Source organism: Pan troglodytes, chromosome 8 (assembly GCF_028858775.2).
Source record: "Pan troglodytes isolate AG18354 chromosome 8, NHGRI_mPanTro3-v2.0_pri, whole genome shotgun sequence".
Lineage (NCBI taxonomy): Eukaryota > Metazoa > Chordata > Mammalia > Primates > Hominidae > Pan > Pan troglodytes.
Window position 1 is genome coordinate 110864138 of NC_072406.2, and position 25456 is coordinate 110889593.

A 25456-nucleotide genomic window follows, 5' to 3' on the forward strand; every position below is an offset into this window, starting at 1 on the left:
CAGAAACTTATACTTTGTTTTTTCCAATGCTAGATTTGCTCTAGAGATAAAATACTTGTTAACATGGTGTAGGTATATGGAAAGATGAGTGATAAGAAGACTGACCTGTTCTATTGTCCTTTCCTGAATGTGAATATAATGATTAAATGATTACCTCTGTCCAAAAAGATAAGGTTACAAAGCAGAAATGGCTAGAATATTGGAGAAACATGTCTACCATGAAAATATTTTGAGGGGGAAGAGGCTCAATATACAACACAGAATAGTTTTGAGCAGAATACTGTACATTGGATATCTTAAGAGAGATGATTCTAGTACAAGAAAAACTATCAGTAGTTGTAAAATGAATTAGAGAAACAGCAAAATAAATCTTCAAACAATAAAATGTATTCTTTAGACTCTAAAATGTAGCTTTAATAAATGATTATCATTAATAATCTTTTATTATTTATTAATCATTTATTATGGTTACATAAAAAATAGAAAGGCACTTTAAGGGGAAAACACTAAATCTAGATTTTCTGACGAGATTCATAATGACCTACAGAAATACACATTATTGGCTATTTTTCACTTTATTGAGTTTTTTTTGTTCTTTTCCTATCTATATTCCTATTTTCTTATCAATGACAGTGCCTTTTCTCCTCTTTATAAATAATTCTTTGTTGTTGTTAACCCCTGATGAGGCACTTTAAAAGACAATGATGGGAACCAAATGATGTGTGGTTAAGGTGTCTAAATAACATTTTTTTAAGTGTAATTAGCTCCCTTTCTGAACTATGTAGCACAGTCTGAAGGAAGGAGGTTGATGGGGAGGGGCAAGTTCTTACGTGTCTGGAACAGATATATACAGAAAGATGTATATATTCTCTCCTCCAACCCACCCCCGCCACAAAATCACTCCAATTATGCCAGTTGTAGATTTATTTAATTTAACAAGCTCCCACACTCAGAGATGCCAAAAACCCTAGAATAATTATTCCCATCAATCACTTGTAGGTAAGTTTTAATTGCTTTGGGCATATCTATTATTAGTTGAGATGTTTTACAAACCAATTTTATGTAGGCAGCACAATATTTTTACAAGAAAACCAAACAAAGCCTTTGGGCATGTATTCTCCAGTTCAACAAAAGCCCCACCATTCTTTAGTGTCTGATACTCACCTCTTTTAACCATTATGCTTAATTGGTCTCTCATGGCAGGTGTCATGCCCTGTTTGAAGAATATTTTGCCCTGTTTGGAGAATAAAGCTAAGTTGGGCAGAGCCTGATATTTGAGGAGGGTAAGGTTAGGTGAGTGGTCATGAGTATACAACATAAAATACCAAAAAATGTCAAAAAATATAAATAGAAGATGGGATGGAAAGGGATCAGTAAAAGACTTTACTGACAATGTAATACTTTTGCCTACTTCAAAGCTGATCATATCATTCCTGCTTTTGTTGTCAAATGTATGATACTCAGGCAAGTCTGGAATACGAAAAACTTCAGGCTACCCTAGTTGAGACTCCTACAGTCATGGTATCCTCAGTTTAACTCAATAGGTCTCCATTTGGTCAACTAACTATCCCCAAATTTCCACAGGTAAAGAAGAGAGAAAAGCAGAGAAAGAGGAAAGAAACTGAGGGCTACGTTCCAGTTAGTGGCTACTGGTAGGAAAGTTGGACATTTATTCTTTTCTTCCCTTGCCATCTTATTTTGAGAAATTCAAATTCCAAGATGCAATAAATACACATGGGCACACACACACACTCACACATATAGTGCTCCAAACAAATATGGGTTAGCTAGAGACATATAAGACTGTTAATGAAAATGTTGGAATCAATTTGCATCAGTAATTTTAAGAGAATTCTTGGTTTGTTTGATTCAATTGTTTTGTTCTAAAGTATACCAAAAGGTCTTTAATTTGAGAATCACATATTTTCATATCTATACTATCAATAATTTTAACTATAATCCATGTTGACTCAATATTACAGTCATGAAATCTACAGAATAACATATGTCACAAATAAATATATATCATTGAGAAAATAGCAAGATTTAGGAAATATTTCTCCAAATTGTGTTCCATGGAGTATTGTTCCATGGAATGAATGATAACTTATGCTACACATACACACACACACATACACACACACACACACACACACACACACACACACTTTAATGATTAAACAGGACTGGCTACATAATTTTCAGGGCCCCATGAAAAATGAAAGTATGAGTCCCCTCGTTAAAACATTATTATCAATTTCAAGATGGTGACTGCAGAGAATGAAACCAAGAATGGGTCTCTTCTTTTTTTTTCTTTTCTTTTCTTTTTTTTTTTTTTTTTGAGATGGAGTCTTGCTGTTGCCCAGGCTGGAGTGTAGTGGCATGATCTCAGCTCACTGCAACCTTCGCCTCCTGGGTTCAAGCGATTCTCCTGCCTCAGCCTCCCAAGTAGCTGGGATTATAGGCGGCTGCCACCACGCCTGGCTAATTTTTGTATTTTTAATAGAGTCGGGGTTTCACCATGTTGGCCAGGCTGGTATCAAATTCCTGACCTCGTGATCCGCCTACCTAGGCCTCCCAAAGTGCTGGCATTACAGGCCTGAGCCACCACGCCCAGCCAAGAATGGGTCTCTTCTAAGCATGGGCCCTATGTGACTGCACAGGCTGCACACCCTTGAAACTAGCCTCGGTTAAATTGTTTAAGAAATGTTGGGTTAAAAAATGTCGAACAGATTTCTTTGCAACAAGACTTCTTATAGCCTTTTATATACTAATGTGCACTGTGAACCTTCAGGAGGTTCACATACTGTATAAAGGTCCTCAAATATATTTGACCAAAGCTCTTTTCAATTATTATTTTAGAAGGATCATCTTGTAGGACCAATGTTCCACAGAACACACATTGGAAAAGGCAGCTCAGGCTGTGCAAACAGGTTATAAAATCAATTTGTTAGTCATAAATCACTATATATTTCCCGTTTTGTGGCATTTTCCCCATATTTGGAATGAGGTAACTAGAGATAACTATAGATGCAAATGGTGTGTATTCACTAAATATACTGTCCTTCACTATTTGGTCTTTTACCATTTGGATAGTCAACTCAGTGGCCAAACATCACAAATGTTTTCTGGGCCAGGGTACTAGAGATGGTCTGATTGAGACTGTATCACAAGCCAACTTATTTTTCCCCTTTATTTTGTCAATTCAGAGGAAGTAACATCCTTACTTACCATTACCCAGTTCCCAAGAAATGTTGTACTTTTTGCTGGCGCTGTACTTCAACAGACTCAGGGCACTAGAACTGTTCCAGGAGTTATTGGGATTACGACGCAGTGCATTTAGAGCAAATATCAGGTGGAGTCCAGAGCAATCAGCAAAGTTATAAAGTTTGTCTAGGGACCTGGCTGGGAAGAAGCAGAGAAAGGCTTGTAACTTTCAAAGCAACATTCCAACAAAAGGAAAATAGTAGCTAATATAAAAAGCCTTTCTATGAGCTTCCCACTAATAAGGAATAACACAGACAGGCTTCTAAAAGGGACTATTACCTTTTGGTCTGGGTACATTTCAAGTTGACTTTAGAAAGCAGCAGACAGGGCTGGGCGCGGTGGCTCACGCCTGTAATCCCAGCACTTTGGGAGGCCGAGGTGGGCAGATCACCTAAGGTCGGGAGTTCGAGACCAGCCTGACCAACCTGGAGAAACCCCATCTCTACTAAAAATACAAAATTTGCTGGGCGTGGTGGTGTATGCCTGTAGTCCCAGCTACTCAGAAGGCTGAGGCAGGAGAATCGCTTGAACCTGGGAAGCTGAGGTTGTGGTGAGCCGAGATTGCACCATTGCACTCCAGCCTGGGCAACAAGAGCAAAACTCCGTCTCAAAAACAAAACAAAACAAACAAAAACAAACAAACAAAAAAAACAATCAGCAGAGAGAATTCCAGACAGAGGTTGCAAATTGGCAACCAAATCTAGTCCATCATATGTTTTATTTAACAAAGTTAAATTGTTGATGTTTTAAAATGGGAAGATTTCACAAAGTAGCTGAATTTCTTAATTTTCCTTGAAAAGTCAGACAGTATGGCACTGCTAGGTCCATATTCCTACAGGACATAAGATGAATAATAGGGTACAAGGCCAGGAAGGATAACTGGCTGGTGAGTCTTGGAAAATAGCTCAGCCTAGTATGATTTCCGAAAATTTTCACTGAAGTCCAGATTTCTAATATTTCTGACAACGGAAATACTATGACCACTACTACAAATATGTTCATTGCCGGGCGTGGTGGCTCACGCCTGTAATTCCAGCACTTTGGGAGGCCGAGGCGGGTGGATCTCGAGGTCAGGAGATGGAGACCATCCTGGCTAACACGGTGAAACCCCGTCTCTGTTAAAAATACAAAAAATTAGCCAGGCACGGTGGCGGCTGCCTGTAGTCCCAGCTACTCAGGAGGCTGAGGCAGGAGAATGGCGTGAACCTGGGAGACAGAGCTTGCGGTAAGCCGCGATTGCGCCACTGTACTCCAGCCTGGGTGACAGAGTGAGGCTCCGTCTCAAATAAATAAATAAAATAAAAAAAGAAATATGTTCATTATCAGGTTGATACCAGATACCATCAACTCTATCACCATGTGTCTCCTATTTATCCCATTCCTTCATTTCTATTGCCACCATTCTTTTTCTGGCTGTCATTTACACTTGGATAACTTACTATAATCTCTGTACTTGCCTGTCTACTTCTAGATTCTTCCCATCCGGCCAATTCATCTTCCCCCAGTCACTCTCAGCCAGTTTTACTCAATCCTCAAAACCAATGGATTTTCAAGACCATTTTCTTCCTTAATTCAAGGCTTCTACAACTCACCCATAATTTTCCCCTCAACTTTAGGCCTATTTCTCTTAATGAGTTCTTTGTTGATGTCAGCCAGTTTATTTGTTAGAGAACTCCTTGCCCCATTGACCTTTGCTCTCCTTATTTGTCATGCCCTTACTGCTTTTTAAAACATATCCATATTTTACTTGTCCTTTTACACAGTGTATCCCAAGGTATGGATAATATGACTTCAGGTAGTACACAGTTTTAAAAAGCTTCTTAGATTAATAATTATGTAGAAGAGTTTACGTTATCCTAGTAGCCGTTAAACCTAATGCAGAGTTTCTCAAATGGGGTTCTGTGAAACACTAGGGTTCCACAAGAGGTCACCAGAGGTTCTGCAAGAGATGATGCAGAGTGTCCAAGTTACCCCATTAGCAATTTTGTTATAGATCTTTTAGTCCTTTAAAAAAGAACCATTATCATTGGGTTGAGTATTTTATCAGTTTTTGAAGCAGGATATAGGAAGACTGCCATTTTCATCTTCTCACATATATAAGAAAGTATTTCTTAAGAAGCACCAAGAACAAGGACAGAAATTGTCTCATTTCTGTCAACTTATATCATACTCTACCCAGAAATAAAATCGATGTCAACTTACATCATACTCTACCCAGAATTGAGTAATTTGGCAACAACAACAACAACAAAAGGAATAAATTTCACATTCAGGAAATACATTTAATTATTATTTTTAGTTCCAAAATAACAATTGAAATTAAAATGCAGTTATAGCTTAGTAAAGTGATCATGAAACCAGTATGTAATAATTTTATAATTATCTACATGCCATTAGGTAAAAAAATAATTTTTGTCAAAGTATCATATAAAATTGTATCATAGGCTATAATTTTATTCATATTGCTTTGATGTATAGTTTTACATGCTTTACTATTCAACATCATTAATACATTTTATATTCAAAATAATATTAAAGTAAATTCATAACCTTTATTTAAATTAAACCTAACAAACCTACCCTTAGAAAAATTTTATCGCATTGTGGCTTAAACTAGTTACTTAACAAAAACAAATTATGTTTGCCTTATAAGATTTTCAAATTTATGAAAAGGAAATAATGAAATTAATTTCAAGAAAGACAGATAACTACTCTTTTTTTTCTTTTCAATCATAGTTGTCTAAAATAGTTGTCCTATTTAGTTTTAAATAGGACTTGCATTTACCATACCTCAGTAGTATTGATACAACAGAAATTTGTGTTAAGACTTTGAGGCCCACTTGTATAAGATACAAAAAAAATCTAGTAGGATTTTTTTTTTTAAAGAAAAACTGAAGTTTCTTTTATCTATACCATTAGAATTGGTATCCTTTGTGGGGAGAGGGAAACAATGCAAAAAATAAATAGGTTAAGAAACTGGCCAAACTAAACAGATTCTAAGGAAAATATAACTCTCTATTTAACAGAACACTGGCAATATTGGATAATTATATATCTACAACTCAATAGTCATTCTAATATACTATGAGCTTTAGATATAATAACTTTTATCCAGAAGTTTCCTTGAGATTTGAGAATTATTATTCTAGGTTACTCAAAAAATAATTTGAATATTATAAGATCAACAGAGGTCCATTTTTAAGTCCTCTATTATTCATGTCATGAAAGTTATATTATCATAAAAAATACTCAATATTCAATTAAATAACATTTTATTCATCCATAGTTTCAATGACATCTATTAAGCATGCAATAAAATTACTTATTTTCATAATTTTTGGTTTCATTTATATACTAAAATCCATATCAAATGTTTGCATCAAAATTTAATATGAATGACTGATATTCCTTTTGGATAGATTGATTCCATTTAAGTCATCTTTTTCTAAAACTATTTCCATATAATGAGTATTTTACTGTGTATGTTTCACATGTATTAGAAACACAAACACACATCAAACACAAAAGCATATCAAACCTTTGATTTCATGGATTTGATGGTTTAAGGCAAGGCAAAATGTATTTACAAAAAATGTGTCAACATAAAGAGCAGTATGGGAGAAACAGTATGGATAGTTTGTTCACATAGCAAAAATTGGGAACTAGAACGCTAAAAGTTTGGGAAATACTTCTTTAAGAATAAGTTTAAGTCCTGCCTCTTCCATGACGCCATTCCTGAACACACCAACCTCCCGAAAGTGATTTCGACTTTCTCTAAACTCAAGAGCTATACCATTTTTTGGCATCTCACTGCTCTGTGACATATTATCTGTGACATAATATTATCTTGGGATTTACTTCTTGATTTATTCACTTCTCCAGAGTGAACAACTTGTTTTCCCAGTTAAACTGTGAAGTTTCTTTAGTTTGGTACCGTATCTTATATCCTTCATAGCATCTAACACACAGCAATTTTCTGCCTTAATATCATGCCGAAGAGTTCTCAAGGCCCAAATCCTTTGTGTTGCATAAAAGTGGCCTATAAGAAGTAGAAAGAGGCGAAAGAGAGATCTGTCTAAAATAATTATTGCTAGGCTGGGCGCAATGGCTCACACCTGTAATCCCAGCACTTTGGGAGGCTGAGGCGGGTGATTCATCTGAGGTCAGGAGTTCGAGACCAGCCTAACCAACATAGTGAAACTCGTCTCTACCAAAAATACAAAAAAATTAGCTGGGTGTGGTGGCACATGCCTGTAATCCCAGCTACTCTACTTAGGAGGCTGAGGCAGGAGAATCGCTTGAACCTGGGAGGTGGAGATTGCAGTGAGCCAAGATCACACCATTGCACTCCAGCCTGGGTGACAAGAGTGAAAATCCGTCTCAAAAAACAATAATTATTGCTAATCTAAGACATATGTTCTACAGTTTATTAGAAAAGTACATATATTTGAATATAGAGAATTTAGTAGATATTCAACACATGTAATCTCCCTTAGAAAATTTGCTCAGGTTCCATCAAAACAAATAGATACTTAAAGATGACTTTCTACTCCCTCCACCAGAGGGGGCCAATGCCTCTCTGTCTTATAGTCAGGGTGCATTGACATTTCACAGGCATATAATTCTAAGAAGCACTGGATAGTGGGCAGTTGAAGATGAGGAGCTGGGACTTGAGAAAGATGTAAAAGTATACAGGCTTGGGTGTCACTCAGTGCTGACAGTTGATGCTGTGAAAGTTCTTGAGATTTCTGAAGGGCAAAATGTAGAAAGATGGCTGAAGAGAAAACCTTAAGAAATGTCCACATATAAGGGTCATGGAGAACAACAACAACAAAAAAAAGAGAAGAAGAAGAACCCAGATATGCAGTCTTAAGGAACCCAAAAGAAGAGAGTTGCAAGGAGGTGCTGTTCCATAACAGTAGGTGTTCATGACAAACTGAGGAGGAAAAGGACTGAGAAAAAAAAAACCATTAGATTAATCAAACAGTGAGGTTAGAAATTAGATTTAGGTTGTGATGAGAACTTAAAGAATGAGTAGATGAACAAGGAATAGATTCTGATACATTCAGCTTACTTATTGAAGTTCTGTGGCAATAAAAAGAAGAAAAGAAACAAAATAGTAATGAGAGAAGAACCAGATTGTTTTTTTTTTAAATGCAAGATCCAAGGAAAGCTACTTCTTTAATAAAGTTAATCTCAGTTTTCTATTAGGAAAATGTAGATAAGGGTCAATGAATTCACACTAAGATATGAATGACAGATTATTTCTCTTAGTTTCCCTAGGACTTGACACTTTAAAAACCAAACAGACAAGCAATCCAACAAACAAAAAATTGGACATTCATTAACTTATTAAATTACTCAACAAATATTTATTAAGCAGTTACTATGTGACAGGCACTATTATACACCATATATATCTGTAAATATACATATATGCATGCATATATATCTGTATATATACAGATATACATGCATATATATATATCTGTTCTGTATATATACATATATGCATGCATATATATATACATATATGCATGCATATATATACATATATGCATGCATATATACATATATACATGCATGTATATATACAGATATATATATGCATATATACATACATACAAGAAGATAGATATACATATATAAAAGAAGATTATATAGTATATAATAGTGCCAGCTTTATGATGGTGCAAAAGCAATACACATTCAGTAGAAATCGTACTTCAAATACTCACACAACCATTTTGTTTTTCACTTTCAGTATAGTATTCAATAAATTACTTGAAATATTCAATACTTTATTATAAGATAGGCTTTCAGTTAGATGATTTTGCCCAACAGTAGGCTGATGTAAGTGTTCTGAGTGCATTTAAGGTAGGCCCAGCTAAGCTATGATGTTCAGTAGGTTAGGTGTATTAAATGCATTTTTGACTTACCATAGTTTCAACTTATGATGAGTTTATTGGGACATAACCTCATAAGTTGAGGAGCATCTGCATGTGTAATTTATATATTATATATATATATTTTAAACACTATATATATATATACACACACTTACACACACATTTATATTGCAATGAGCAAAACAGAAAACAGGCCCTACCCTCATGGAGGTTACATTTAATGTGGCTGGCAGGAGAAGTAAAGCAGGGTAGGAGATAGTATAGAACCAATAGTAGCTAGTATGCTATTTTAAATAAGCATCACAATTAAGGTGTCATTTGATCAGAGACCCAATGGAAAGAAGGGAGCAAGTCAAGTAGATAACTATGGAAAGAATTCCAGGCAGAGGGTCCTACAGTAAGGGCAAAGGCCCAAGACTCGTGTGAGACTGATGAATGTGAAGAACACTGAGAGGCTGGTGTAGCTGCCCCAGAATGAATGAGAGGGAGAGCAGTAGGAGATGAGATCACAGTGGTAGCAAGGACATGTCACGAAGGGCCTTACTGGTCATTATAAGAACTTTGGCTTTTGCCCTCATTGACATAGAAGCCATTAGATGGTTTTGAATATGACCCAACTCACATTGTGAAATCATCACTCTGGCTGCTGAGCTGAAGAGACTGAAGGGGATGGGAAGAGTAAGGGTGAAAGCAAGGAAATTAGGAGTCTATAGCAATAATTGAAGCAAGGGATCATTGTGGCTTGGACCAGGGTGGTAGCAGCAGAGTGGTAGAAGTGGTTGGTTTCTGGGGATGTTTTAAAGGTTGAGCCAGTAAGATTTGCTGAAGGATTGGAATGTGGTGTGTGAGGAAAAAAAGAGTCAAGAAACTCTGAAGTTTTTGGCTTAAGCAACAGAAAGATAAACTTGATATTTATGAAGGAAGTGTGAAAGATTGGGAGAAGAGAGAAGAAGGCCAAGATGAGAATTTGGGCTTGGGGCATGTTAAGTTTGTAATGTCCTTAGATGTATAGGTAAATAATTTGAGTGGGCAGAATATGCAAATCCAGAGTTAAGCAGTGGGATGTGGATGGGAAGTATAAAGCTGATTAAGCAAAACATTTTCAAAGGTTGGGAGAGATAGAGAACCTTTTACTGGAAAGAAGAGAGACAGGAGCTGTCATAGGGATCTTCCAGTTTACAGATGCCAATGTCATTAAAGTAGCTTAGTTTCCATCCCAGCTCTTCCCCCTCCTCCCCTTAATGCTGAGCATCTACTTGAGTCTCACCTTCCTTGATTCCGTATTCAGAATTAACTTCCCACCTTTTTATCCTATTTTTGTTACGTATTTCCCTCAAAGTCACAGCTACCTTACTTTCCCTCCATTATTTGACAGAGACGATTAACATTTTCTTCATGTTTTGTAAGCTACTATGCAAACAAAGCTTATAGACATGGCTCCAGCCCTCACTTTTCAAATTGATGGCCCCCTCTAAGCTCCTCTTCCATAGAAATGATGGAGCAACAACTGTTACCTGGGAATTAAATTGGCACAAATTTTATTAGACTAGTGTTTGAGACCAAGTGTATGCAAGTTTCACATAGAAAACATAGTTAATTTGTTTTAAGGACTCAGTTCAATACTGTTCTTTTCTTAATTGGCAAAAATAACTCTAATACCCCTTTGTGACTACTTTATTCTTTTGCAATCTTCACATGAAGAAAGAGTGTTTTTTCTGTGTGGTTAAAAACTTGGGCACATGATCCAGACCCTTAGCTCTTGGAAGACAGGGCTGGTGACTCCAGAAGGAAAAATGGGTGCCTATAGAACAGTGTCAACTTATTCTAATTGTGAGCATGTGAGAATATGGACAGATTATCAAGTCGCATGAACAACAAAATCTAGCGACTGGACATACTTGAACAGAACTCAACGCTTTGATGTCAGGCCTCTGAGAACAGCTTCCCCATAGTTCCCCAAGGGGGAAAAACATGCGATGGAAAGGGGCCTATTTGGGGTTGGGTTAATACTAGGGATGACATCTTAAGTATTGAGCTATGAAGAAGCTTTAATGAGTTGTGATAGAACTCAAGAAGCAAAATTGGAAGTCAAAATTACTGAGAAGTTAAAATTTAAGGGTTTACTTTTGTGGAAAGATTTTTTAAAAAATAAGTCTTTAATGCTATTGCTTAACTCTTCTTCATAAACTCTGTTCTTTTTAAACACAATTCTCAATCTTTCTATCAGTCTATTCCATGTATATTTTGGAGAGGACAGGCTCCCTACTCACTGCTCTTAATATAACCTTGCATTTGGTTGTAGTGAGACAAAGAACATTTGGATTCTTCTTATCTAGGTTTATGAAAGGAATTTTCAGGCTCTGAAAAATAAACACTATTATGAAAAGGATAGAAAAATATGTGACTGTGACAAAGACACATTTTATAAGGAAAAAAGTCAGAAAAACTTGGGAACAAAAGAGCTGCATAAGAAAGTCAAGTCCAATATGAAATAAACTAAAATGTGATATGGTCTTAAGCAGTTAAAAGAGTACAAAGTAAAGACAGACAAATTTGACCTTGAGGATAGGAAGATTCTTTGGGTAGCCTATGGGTTTTAACATTAGACTATATAGCAGAAAATATTAACCTAACATAGATCTTGTCCCAGCAGTAAATGACATTAATATCATCATAATTATATAAATACTCTTCATTGCTTTTCAGTATCTGGATACTTTCTACAGAAAACTGTAAATAATTTGGCTGGGATTGCAGAACAAAATGTAATAACACCAATGATAAAGTAAAAATAAACGTGTTAGTGAAAATGGCAAAAGTCTTGAAAGGGTATAGGGGACATAGATAAAAGGACATCAATATTAATATTCTCATCTTACAGAGCTGTAAGAGCATCAAGAAATACTGCCAAAAGACCAAAAAGATATCTGCACTCCCATGTTTATCACAGCACTATTTACAGTAGCCATGATATGGAATCAGCCTAAGTGTCCATCAACAGATGAATGGATAAAGAATATGTAGCACACATACACAATGGAATACTACTCAGCCATAAAAAGAATAAAATCCTGTCATTTGTGACAATGTGGATGAACATGGAGGACAGTACGTGAAGTGAAATAAGCCAGGCACAGAAAGACAAATACTGCATGATTTTACTCATATGTGGAATCTAAAATAAGTTGATCTCAAAGAAGCAGAGGGTAGAATGGTGGATACCAGATGCTGAGGACTTTAGTTGGGAGGTGGGGGTGAGGAGGTGTTGATTAAAGAATACATAATTACAGTTACATAGGAGGAATAATTTCCAAGAGATCTATTGTGGAACAAGGCAACTATAGGTAATGATGATACATTGTATTCTGTAAAAATGTGAAGAGAACAGATGTTATGTATTCTCACTAAAAAAATGATAACTATGTGAGAAAAAAAGTCAGGTAATGACAAGTGCTGGCGTGGGTAAGAGAAATTGGAACCTTTGCATTGCTGGTGGGAATGTAAAATGCTGCAGCCTCTGTGGAAAACAGTGGTGGTTTCTCAAAAAGCTAGATCTAAAATTACCATATGATTCACAATTTCACTGCTAGGTATATATCCAGAAGAACTGACAGTGGGGATTCAAAAGGATACTTGTACATCAATGTTAAGAGCAGCATTATTCACAATAGCCAAAAAGGTGGAAAAAACTCAAGTGTCCATTACTAATAAATATATAAACAAAATGTGGTATATCAATACATTGGAATATTATTCACCCATAAAAAGGAATGAAGCACTTTTGCTGGCACCTTCCATCAGAGTGTTGTGGCCAGCAGACTGGGAACATATTGGCCCCTCCAGCACAGCAGCAAGTGCTTAACCTTGGGGGCCGGAGGACAAAGCCTTGGGCCTGGTACCAGCCCCCCAGGGTTAGAGCATGCAGCCCAGAAATGCTTAGCTGAGCCTCGGCCCCTGAAATCCAGAAAAGAAACTAGTCAACTGAATCCAGCTTATACCACAGTCAAACCTTCAAGGGCATCAAAGAATATAAAAGCAAAAAACCCTATCCAAATGACAGTAACTTCAAAATTAAAGGAACATCAGCACCCACAGATGAGAAAGAACCAGAATAGGAACTCTGGCAACTCAAAAACCCAGAGTGTCTTCTTACCTCCAAATGACCACACTAGCTTCCCAGCAATGGTTCTTAACCAGGCTGAAATGGCTGAAGTGAGATATAGAATTCAGAATCTGGATTGCAATGGAGATCACTGAGATTCAGGAGAAAGTCAAAACTGAATCCAAAAAATCTAAAAAATCCAATAAAATGATACAAGAGCTGAAAGATGAAATAGTCATTTTAAGAAAGAACCAAACTGATCTGATAGAGTTGAAAAACTCACTACAAAAATTTCGTGATACAATCTGGAAGTATTAACAGCAGAATAGATCAAGCTGAGGAAAGAATCTCAGAGCTCGAAGGCTAGTTCTTTGAATCAAGTCAATCAGACAAACATAGGGAAAAAAGAATACAATGTAATGAAGAAAACCTCTGAGAAATATGAGATTATGTGAAAAGACCAAATCTATGACTCGCTGGCATTCTTGAAAGGAGAGAGAGAGAGCAAGCAACTTGAAAAACATATTCGAGGATTTTTTCCATGAAAAATTCCCCAACCTCACTATAGAGATTGACATTTAAATTTAGGAAATTCAGAGAACCCCTGTAAGATACTATCCAAGAAGACCATCTCCAAGGCACACAGTCATCAGATTCTCCAAGGTTGATGTGAAAAAAAATATTAAAAGCAGCTAGAGAGAAGGGGCAGGTCACCTACAGAGGGAACTTTATCAGGCAAACAGTGGACCTTTCAGCAGAAACTCTACAAGCCAGAAGAGACTGGGCACCTGTAGTCAGCATTCTTAAAGAAAAAAAATTTGGGGTTAGAATTTTTCTTTAAGAATGCTGACTACAGGTGCTCAATCCAGCCAAACTAAGATTCATAAGCAAAAGAGAAATAAAATCCTTTTCAGACAAGCAAAAGGTAAGGGAATTTGTTACCACCTGACCTTCCTTAAAAGAGGTTCTTAACGGAGTACTAAACATGAAAACAAAAGACTGTTTTACTGGTCATTACAAAAACACACTTGATTGACACTATAAAGCAACTACACAATCAAGTCTGCATAAACACCAGCTAATAACAAGATGACAGGATCAAATCTATACATGTCAGTAGTAACCTTGAATGTAAATCAGCTAAACGCCCCACAAAAAAAGGCACAAAGTGGCAAGTAGGATAAAGAAGCAAGACCCAACTATATGCTGTATTCAAGAGACCCATCTCACATGCAATGATTCATAAGCTCAAAGTAAAGAGATGGAGAAAAATCTACCAAGCAAACAGAAAACAAAAAAGAGTAAGGGTTGCTAATCCAATTTAAGACAAAATGGACTTTAAACCAACAATGATCAGAAAAGGCAAAGAAAGGCATTACATAATGAAAAAAGGTTCATTCAACAAGAAGACTTAAATATCCTAAACATATATGCACTCAACACTGGAGCACCCAGATTCATAAAACAAGTTATTAGAGAACTATGAAGAGATTTAGATACCCACACAATAATAATGGGAAACTTCAACACCACACTGACAGTATTAGATCATCGAGGCAGAAAACTCCAAAGATATTTGGGAACTAAAACTCAGCACTTGACCAAATGGACCTAACAGATATCTGCAGAACACTCCACCCAACAACAACGGAATATACATTCTTCTCATTTGCACATGGCACATGTTCTATAATAGAAGACATGCTTGGTCATAAAACAATTTTCAAAAAAATTTTAAAAAATCATATCACCCACCCTCTCAGACCACAGTGCAATACAAATAGAAATGAATACTAAACAGATCTCTTGGCTGGGTGTGGTGGCTCACACCTGTAATCCCAGCACTTTGGGAGTTTCAGGTGGGCAGATCACGATGTCAGGAGATCGAGACCATCCTGGCCAACATGGTGAAACCCCATCTCTATGAAAAACGCAAAAATTAGTTGGGCGTAGTGGCACATGCCTGTAATCCCAGCTACTCGGGAGGCTGAGGTAAGAGAACTGCTTGAACCAGGGAGTTGGAGGTTGCAGTGAGCCGAGATGGTGCCACTGCACCCCAGCCTGGCAACAGAGAGAGATTCTGTCTCAAAAAAACAAAAAACAAACAAAAAAGATCTCTCAAAACCATATAATTACATGGAAATTAAACAACCTGTTCCCGAATGACTTTTAGGTAAGCAATGAAATTAAGGCAGAAATCAAGAAATTCTTTAAGACGAATGAAAACAAAGATACAACATACTAGAATCTCGGACACAGTTAAAGCAGTGTTAAGAAGAAAGTTTATAGCACTAAACACCCACATGAAAAAGGTAGAAATGCCTCAAATTAACAACCTAACATCACACCTAGAGGAACAAGGAAAACAAGAGAAAACAATGCCAAAGCTAGCAGAAGAAAATAAATAACCAAAATCAGAGCTGAACTGAATGAAATTGAGATGTGAAAAACCATACAAAATATCAATAAAACTAAAAGTTTGTTTTTTGAAAGAATAAGATTGATAGACCACTAGCTAGACTAATAAAGAAAAAAGAAAGAAGATCCAAATAAACACAATCAGAAATGACAAAGGGGACATTACCACTGAACCTACAGAAATAATAATAAAAAAACCCTCAGAGACTATTATGAACACCTCTATGCACACAAACTTGGAAACCTAACCAGGATAAATTCCTGGAAACATACAACCTCTCATGACTGAACAAGGAATAAATTGAAACCCTGAACAGACCAATAACAAGTTCTAAAATTGAATCAGTAGTTACAAGCCTACCAACCAAAAAACAAAAAAGCCCTGGACCAGAAGGATTTACAGCCAAATTCCACCAAACATATAAAGAAGAGTTGGTACCAATCACACTGAAACTATTCCAAAAAATCCAGGAGAAGAACCTCTTCTCTGACTTATTCATGAGGCCAGAATCATTCTGGTACCAAAACCTGGCAGAGGAAGGAAACAAAAAAAGGAAACTTTAGGCCAATGTCTCTAATGAACATAGATGCAAAAATCCTCAACAAAATACTAGCAAACTAACTAATCTGGCAGCACATCAAAAAGTTAATCCACCACAATCAAGTAGGCTTTATTCCTGGGATGCAACATTGCATATTAATACTCAAATTAATAAATGTGATTCATCACATAAATAGGACAAAAAACAAAACCCACATAATCATCTCAATAGACACGGAAAAGGCTTTCCATAAAATTCAACATCCTTCATGTTAAACACGCTCAACAAAGTAGGCATCAAATAAACATATCTCAAAATAATAAGAGCCATCTATGGCAAACCCACGGCCAGTAATATATTGAATGGACAAAAGCTAGAAGCATTTCCCTTGAGAACCAGAACAAGATAAGAACGGCCACTCTTAGCACCTCTATTCAACATAGTACTGGAAGTCCTAGTCAGAGCAATCAGATAAGGGAAAGAAACAAAATGCATCTAAATAAGAAGTGAGGAAGTTCAAATGATCTCTCTTCACAGACAATATGATTCTACACCTAGAAAACCCTAAAGACTCCACCAAAAGGCTCCTGGAATGGATAAACAACTTCAGTAAAGTTTCAGGATACAAAATCAATATACAAAAATCAGTAGGATTTCTATACACCAACATTGTCCAAGCTGAGAGCCAAATCCAAAATGCAATTCCATTCACCATAGCCATAAAAAAATTATAAAATACCTAGGAAGACAGCTAACCAGAGAAATGAAAGATCTCTACACCAAAAATTATGAAACACTGCTGAGAGAAATTAGAGACAACACAAATATTAATAAGTGGAAAAACATTTCATGCACATGGATAGTAAGAATCAATATTGTTAAAATGGCCATACTGCCCAAAGCAATTTACAGATCCAGTGCTATTCCTATCAAACTACCAATGACATTTTCCACAGAATTAGAAAAAAAAATTTTAAAATTCATATGGAACAAGAAAGAGCCCAAATAGCCAAAGCAATCCTAAACAAAAAGAACAAAGCCAGAGGCATCACATTACCTGACTTTGAATTATGCTACAAGGCTACAAAAACCAAAACAGCACGGTACTGGTACAAAAACTGACAAATAGGCCAATGGAATGGTTACAATACTGAGAAATAAAGCTGCACGTCTACAACCATCCAATTTTCAACAACCTTGACAAAAACAAGCAATGAGGAAAAGACTGCCTATTCAATAACTGGTGCTGGGATAACTGGCTAGCCATATGCAGAAGATTGAAACTGAACCCCTTCCTTCCACCATATAAAAAATCAACTCAAGATGGGTTAAAGATGTAAATGTAAAATGTAGAACTATAAAAACCCTAGAAAAAGACCTAGGATATAGCATTCTGGACATATGCCCTGGCAAAGATTTCATGATGAAAACTCCAAAAGCAATTACAAAAAAAAAAAAAATTGACAAATGGGACCTAATTAAACTAAAGAGCTTCTGCACAGCAAAATGAACTATCAGCAAAGTAAACAGACAACCTACAGAATGGGAGAGAATAATTGCAATCTATGTATCCAAAAAAGGTCTAATATCCAGAATATATAAGGAACTTGAACAAATTAACAAGCAAAAGCCAAACAATCCCACTAAAAATTGGCCAAAGGGCATGAGCAGACACTTCTCAAAAGAAGACATACACATGGCCCACAAGCATATAAAGAAATGCTCAACGCATTGCTAATCATTAGAGAAATGCAAATCAAAACCACAATGAGACATCATGTCATACCAGGCAGAATGGCTGTTATTAAAATGTCAAAAAATAACAGATGCTGGTGAGCTTGTGGAGAAAAACGAATGCGTATACACTGTTGGTAGGAATGCAAATTAGTTCAGCCATTGTGGGAAGCAGTTTGGAGATTTCTCAAAGAATTCAAAACAGAACTAGAACTTGACACAGTAATCCCTTTACTGGGTATACACCCAAAGGAATATAAATCATTCTACCATAAAGATACATGCATGCATATGTTCAATGCAGTGCTAGTCACAATAGTGAAGACATGGAATCAACCTAAATGCCCATCAATGGTGGACTGGATAAAGAAAATGTGGTACATACACAGCATGAAATACTATGCAGCCACAAAAAGAATGAGCTCATGTCCTTTGCAGCAACATGGATAGAACTGGAGACCATTATCCTAAGTGAATTAATGCAGGAACAGAAAACCAAACACTGCACATTCTCACTGACATGTTATTGCTAAACACTGAGTATACATGGACACAAAGAAGGGAAAAATAGATACCAGGGCCTACTTGAGGGTAGAGTGTGGGAGGAGGGTGAGGATTGAAAAACTACCTATTGGGTGCTATGCTTATTACCTGAGTGATGAAATAATTTGTATGCCAAATACTCATGACACACAATTTACCCATGCAACAAACCTGCACGTGTCTCCTCTGAACCTAAAATAAAAGTTGGAAGAAAAGGTAATTGCCCAGACCAATGTCAAGACACTTTTCCCCTGTGATATCTTCCAGCAATTTTACAAGTTTTGGGTCTTATTGTTTTAGTTTTTCATCCATTTTGAATTAAATTTTGCATATGGTGTTAAATAAGGATCCAATTTCATTCCTCAGTGTGTGTATATCCAGTATCCCAATATCATACATTAAAGACATTATCTCTTCCCCATTGTGAGTTCTCAGAACCATTGTTAAAGATCAGTTGACTAAAAATGTGTGGGTTTATTGCTGGGTTCTCTGTTCTGTTACATTGGTCTATATGTCTATTTTTATGCCAGAACCATTCTCTTTTTATTGGCTTAGCTTTGTAATAATATTTTGAAATCAGAGAGTATGATGCCTCCAACTTTGTTCTTCTTGCTCAAGATTGCTTTGACTATTCAGGGTCTTTTGTGGTTCCATGTGAATTTTAGAATTGTTTTACTATTTCTGTGAAAAATGCCATTGGAATTTTGATATGAATTGCATTGAATCTGTAGATGGCTTTTTGTAGTAGAGACATTTTAACAATATTATTTGAATTCATAAACATGGGTATCTTCCCATTTATTTGTATCTTATTTATTTCTTTCATTAATGTTTTATAGTTTTTAGTATGCAAATCTTTCACTTTTTGGTTAATTTTATTCTTAAGTATTTTGTTCTGATGCTATTGTAATGGGGTTTTAAAAAATATCATTTTCAGATAGTTTGTTGTTAATATATATAAGCACTACTGATATTTGTATGTTGATTTTATATCCTGCAACCTGTACTGAATTCATTTATTAATTCTAACAATTTTTTAGTGAAGTATTTAGGGTTTTCCCTATATAAAACGATGTCATCTGTAAACAGACAATTTCACTTTTTCCTTTTTATTAATAATTTGTTTATGATTTAGCCTTGGCAGGTTTCATTTCTTTTTTGTTGTCCACTTGGTCTGGGTAGGACTTCTAGTACTATGTTGAATATAAGTGGTAAGAATGGACATCCTTGTCTTGTTACTAATCTTAGAAGAAAAGCTTTTGGCTTTTTACTGTTGAATATGATTTTGGCTGTGGGCATGTCATATATGACCTTTATTATGTTGAGATACATTCTTTGTATATCAATTTGTTTAGAGTTTTATCATAAAGAATGTTGAATTTTATCCAATAATTTTTCTGCATCTATTGAGATGATCACATGGTTTTTGTCCTTTAGTCTGTTAATATGGTATATCACATTTAGTGATTTGTGTATACTGAACATCTTGCATCTTCGGAATAAATCTCACTTGATCATGATAAATTAGTCTCTTACTGTGCTGTTGAATTTGCTTTGCTAGTATTTTACTGAGAATTTTTGCATTTTTGTCCATCAGTGATACTTTCCTATAATTTTCTTTTCTTGTAGTGACCTTGTCCAGCTTTGGTATCAGGTCTTTGATATGAGCTTTGGTATCACTAAAGTTGGTCTCATAAAATGGCTTTGAAAGTGTTCCCTCCTCTTCAATTTTTTGGATGAGTTTGAGAAGGAATGGTATTAATTCTTTAAATGTTTGGTAGAGTTCACTTGTGAATCCATCTGGTCCTGGGCTTTACTTTGTTAGAAGGTTTTTGACAACTGATAGAATCTTACTTATTTTTGGTCTGTTCAGGTTTTCTATTTGTTTATGGTTTAATCTTCATAGGTTGTATGCTTCCAGAAATTTCTCCATTTTGTCTAGGTTATCCAATATGTGGTGTACAATTGCTTGTAGTAGTCTCTTATAATCCTTTGTATTTCTATGGTATCAGTTGTAACATCCCCTTTTTCATTTATAATTTTATTTAAGTCTTCTCTCTTTTTTGTTTAGTCTAACTAACATGGGAATAATAAAAATGAGAACAGAAATAAATGAAATAGACATTAGAAAACCCATAGAAAAGATCAAGGAAGCTAAGAGTTGGCTTTTTGAAAAGATAACATCAACAAAGCAACTCCTAGCTTTCTTGATCTTTTCTATTTGTTTCTTAATCTCTATTTCATTTACTTCTGTTCTCGTCTTTATTATTTCCTTCCTTCTGCTAACTTTCGGTTTCATTTGTTCTTCTTTTTCTAATTCCTTGAGATAAAAAGTTCATTAAGATCTTTCTTTTTTCTTAATGTAGGCATTTATTACTATAAACTTCCTTCTTCATTTATAATTCTGACAGTGAAAATTTCAACATAAAATTATTTACCCAGAACAAAATAGCTTCCAAATATGAAGACATGACTGCCATTGTCAACCAATATGGAGTAAGCCAACTACAGTGTATATTTCATACTGACTACAACTAAAATCTCTGGACAGAATACAAATGGCAATTACCTAAGAACTCCGAAAAGTAAACAGTAGCAAGCAGACTGGGGACTTAACTTACAATCTGGACAATGATCTGTAATGAAGGTGAGTTTCATGGTCTTATGTTCTTCCTTTACCTCCAGTCTTTGACTAAGATAAGGCCCAAGTGGCAGAACAGTGTGATAGGCGCTAAAAGTAGAAATTCTGAAAAACAAAGCATTATTTCTAGCCATAGAATCAGAAAAAGAGGCCCCCCCCACATGCCAGACAGTTTGAGAATACTCATTTACCTCCCCTCCCCTCCTCTCCCCTGTCTTCCCCTCCCCTCCCCTCTTCTCCTCTCCTTTCCTTCCCTTTCCTTTCTTCTCATTTCTCTCCCAGCCCTGCCCATAGGACTAGCCACTTACAGAGTTTTATGGCTATGACATTGATGACAGAGGCACCTAAGATCCTGAGAAGGGACTTATCTCTCTGCACAGAAGAATTGAAAAATGGGACCTTGTTCCTTAAATAATGTGGAAGAATTTCCTTTTTAAAAAATCCCTCTTTCTCACCAGTTTGCCTCTAAAGAAGTCCCAGTCTCACAGAACTGAAAACCTGGCGGGGGTTGGGGGTAGGGGGTGCTAAAACCTTGAGAAAAAAGATAATATATTTGGAACAAAAGAAGTGAGGAAAAGTCTCTTAAATCCAGAGAGAAGGAGAGAGACAGAGAGAAAATGTTCGGGGCTGGAGGATTCCCAAGAAGAGAACACTGGAGAAGGGGACTCATCTAATTCTGGATATGAAACAGCAGAAGTACCAGGATCATGCTGGAGTTACCTGCAGGCAAAAGAGACCCAAAGAAGCACAGAAAAGTATTTAAGAATTGAAATGTGATAAAACCATGGGCCAAGTCCCAGACTAATTTCTGAGTGGTACATGTACTGGGTAGACTCCAACTTTAATAACAGAACTGACATTGAAACCACCATGCATGGGAGATGAGACCAAATTTACAGTCTGAACATAACCACATTGATCCCATACTTTTAAAAAAAAATGGGACACAGGTTCTGACAATGTAACATTCAAAATGTCCAGAATATGATTCATATTAAGCCACATGAAAAAAATAATAAAACAAAACAAAAAGAAAGTCTGACCAATTCTCAAGAGAAAAGACAATCAGCAGAGGACAATCCTGAGATGATCCAGACATTGTATTATCAAATAATAATAACAATTATCAAAGACTTGAAAGCAGCCAGTATAGCCATCACCCATGATGTAGTGATGAACATGTTTTAAATGAATAAAATATGCCTAAGAAATAGAAACCATAAAATAGAACCAAATGAAAATTTTAGAGCTAAAATATATAATATTTGAAATAAAACCTTTACTTGATGGGCCTAATACCAGAACAAAAATGACAGAAGAAAAAAATCAATAAACTTAAAGATAAAACAGGAGAAATATACAATTTAAAGACAGATTTTTTTTTTAATGAACATAGTCTCAGTGAACTGTGAGACAATATCAAAAGGTTTAAGACTCATGTCATCGGCATCCCAAATGAGAAAAGAAAGACATTACTGCAGGAAAAAAACATTTAAAGACACAGTAGTTGAAAACTTCCCAAATTTGATTTAAAAAATAAACTTAACAAAATCAAGATTCTCAGTGACTCTCAAAACAATGTAAACTAAAAACCAAAACAAAACCCATACATACCCAGACACATAATCATAAAACTGATTAAATCCAAATATAAAGAAAAAAATCTTGAAAATAGCCAGAGAAAAGCAACATATTACATATAAGAGAAAAATGATTTAAATGATCATGTACTTCTCATGTGTTCTCTTCTCTGGAATCTTCTGCCAGCTCTCAAACATTTTCTCTATCTGGATTTAAAAGACTCTTTTCCTCACTTCTTTAGTTCCAAATATATATTTTTCTGACGAGAAAAGGGTTTTTTTCTTATGTATTTATCATAAGAAACTATGGAGATCAGAAGAAAGTGAAATATCTTCAAAGTGCTGAAAAAGAAAAGACTATATCTAGAGAATATATTTTTCAGGAATAAAGGTGTTACAAAGACATTTTCAGATGAAAAAAAAATAGTAGAATCCATTGTGAAGAAACTTGCTCTAAAAGAAATGCAAAAGGAAGTCCTTTAGGCTAAACAGAAATGATGCCAAAAGGAAATGAACAAAGGAGAAGCAACAGAAATAGTAAATTTGGGGGTAAAGGTAATAGGCTATTTTTCTCCTCTCAAATAATTTAAAAGATGTATGGCAGTTTAAAGCAAAAATCACAACATTGTCTGAAGGAACTTCAACATACATAGATGTAATACATCAAACAACTATCCTCTTGCCCCTAGTTATTTAATGTATTAATTACATCTATGTATGTTGAAATTCCTTCAGATAATGTTATAATTTTGGTTATAATTATAATTTTTGTTATAATTTAGTAAAAATGGTAGAAATGGTCAAATACTAATTCTAAGTAAACTGAGAAAGGTTATGTATTTTTTAATTCCTGAAGAGGTCATTAAAATACTGCAAATGTAGTCAAAAATCAATAAATTCAAATGGAACACTAAAAATATTCATTTAATCCAAACAATGGGAGAAATGGGGGAATAGAGGTACCAAAAAAATATGAGGGGTATAAATAAATTTGTTAAAAGCAAATAAAAGACAAAAAGAAAGCAAATAAAAACAAATTTAAAAATCTATAGAACCATATCAATAATTAGATTAAATGTAAATGTACCAAAAAGTACAAACTTGTTAGATTTGATTTTTAAAAATAAATCCAATTATATGCTATGACAAGAAACCCACTTAAAATATAATTATATAAATAGGTTAAAAGGATGGATAAGCCAGGCATGGTGGCTCACGCCTGTAATCCCAGCACCTTGGGAGGCAGAGGCAGGCAGAATCACTTGAGGTCAGAAGTTCGAGACCAGCCAGACCAGCATGGTGAAACCCTGTCTTCTACTAAAAAAACACAAAAATTAGCCGGGTGTGGTGGCACCTGCCTGTAATCCCGGCTCCTCTGGAGGCTGAGGCAGGAGAATCACTTGAACCAGGGAGGCGGAGGTTGCAGTGAGCCGAGATGGCACCACTGCACTCCAGCCTGGGTGACAGAGAGCCAGAGAGCCAGACTCCGTCATAAAAAACAAACAAACAAACAAAAAAACTAGAGTGTCTGTATTTTCCTTGGAGAAAGGAAACTTAGGAATAAAAAGGGCCATAATATTATGATAAACAGGTCAATTCGCAAACAAAATATAACAATCCTAAAAGTACATGTACCTAATAAACTTCCAAAACATATGAAGCAAAAATTGACATAACTCAAAGAAGAAATAGCCAAATCTGCAATTACAAATGGAGACTTCAACACTTCTCTCTCAGTAATCAATAGAACAAGTAGATGGAGACCTGAACAATACTATCAACCTACTTAACCTAACAGAAACTTGAAGAACACTGAAGACAACTATAGTAAAGTACATTCTTTAGCAGTGCTCATAACACTCACCAAGACAGACCATATTCTGGGCCATAACTTAAGCAAATATAAAAGAACTCAAATCATACAAAGTATTTTATATGACCATAATGGCATTAACCCAGAAATTAGTAACAGAAAGGTAACATCTGGAAAATTCTCCCAAATATTGGGAAATTAAACTACTGCTATAAGTTACTTTTAGGTAAAAGACAAGTCAGAAGGGAAATCATAACATATATTCAATGGAATAAAAATGAAAATAGAACATATCGAAATTTGTGTGATGTAGCCAAAGCAGTGCTTACAGGAAAATTGATAGCAAAAAATGCTCTTATTTAAAATGAAGAGGCCAGGCGTGGTGGCTCACATCTGTAATCCCAGCACTTTGGGAGGCCGAGATGGGTGGATCATGAGGTCAGGAGTTCAAGACCAGCCTGGCCAAGATGCTGAAACCCCATCTCTACTAAAAATACAAAAATTAGCCAGGCATGGCATGGTGGCACGTGCCTGTAATCCCAGTTACTCAGGAGGCTGAGGCAGGAGAATCACTTGAACCCTGGTGGCAGAGGTTGCAGTGAGCCAAGATCACGCCACTGCACTCCAGCCTGGGTGACAGAGCAAGACTCCGTCTAAATAAAAAAATAAAATGAAGAGAGGTTTCACATCATTAATCTAATCATCTACCTTAAGAAGCTATAAAAAGAAAAGCAAATAAAATCTAAAGCAAGCAGAAAGAAATAGAGTAGAAATAAAATTGAAATAAATAAAAATCAATCAACTAAAAGCTGGCTCTTCAAAAAGATCAGTAAAATTGATAAAACTCTAACAGACCAAAAACGAGCTGAGAGACATACAAATTACCAGTATCAAGAATGGAAGAGAT

General features: G+C 35.7%; 1 protein-coding gene across 2 annotated transcripts in view; it reads right to left on the reverse strand.

The window, feature by feature from the left end:
• HPSE2 (heparanase 2 (inactive)) overlaps window positions 1–25456 on the reverse strand; it is a 778452-nt gene that overhangs the window by 289963 nt on the left and 463033 nt on the right. The window contains exon 4 of one of the 2 annotated variants that reach the window (XM_001166372.7): window positions 3232–3405. The exons of the other annotated variant lie outside the window; for it this stretch is intronic. Within the exon in view, the coding sequence (XP_001166372.1) occupies window positions 3232–3405 (174 nt within the window). The remainder of the gene's footprint in view (window positions 1–3231; window positions 3406–25456) is intronic. 2 annotated transcript variants of the gene reach the window in all.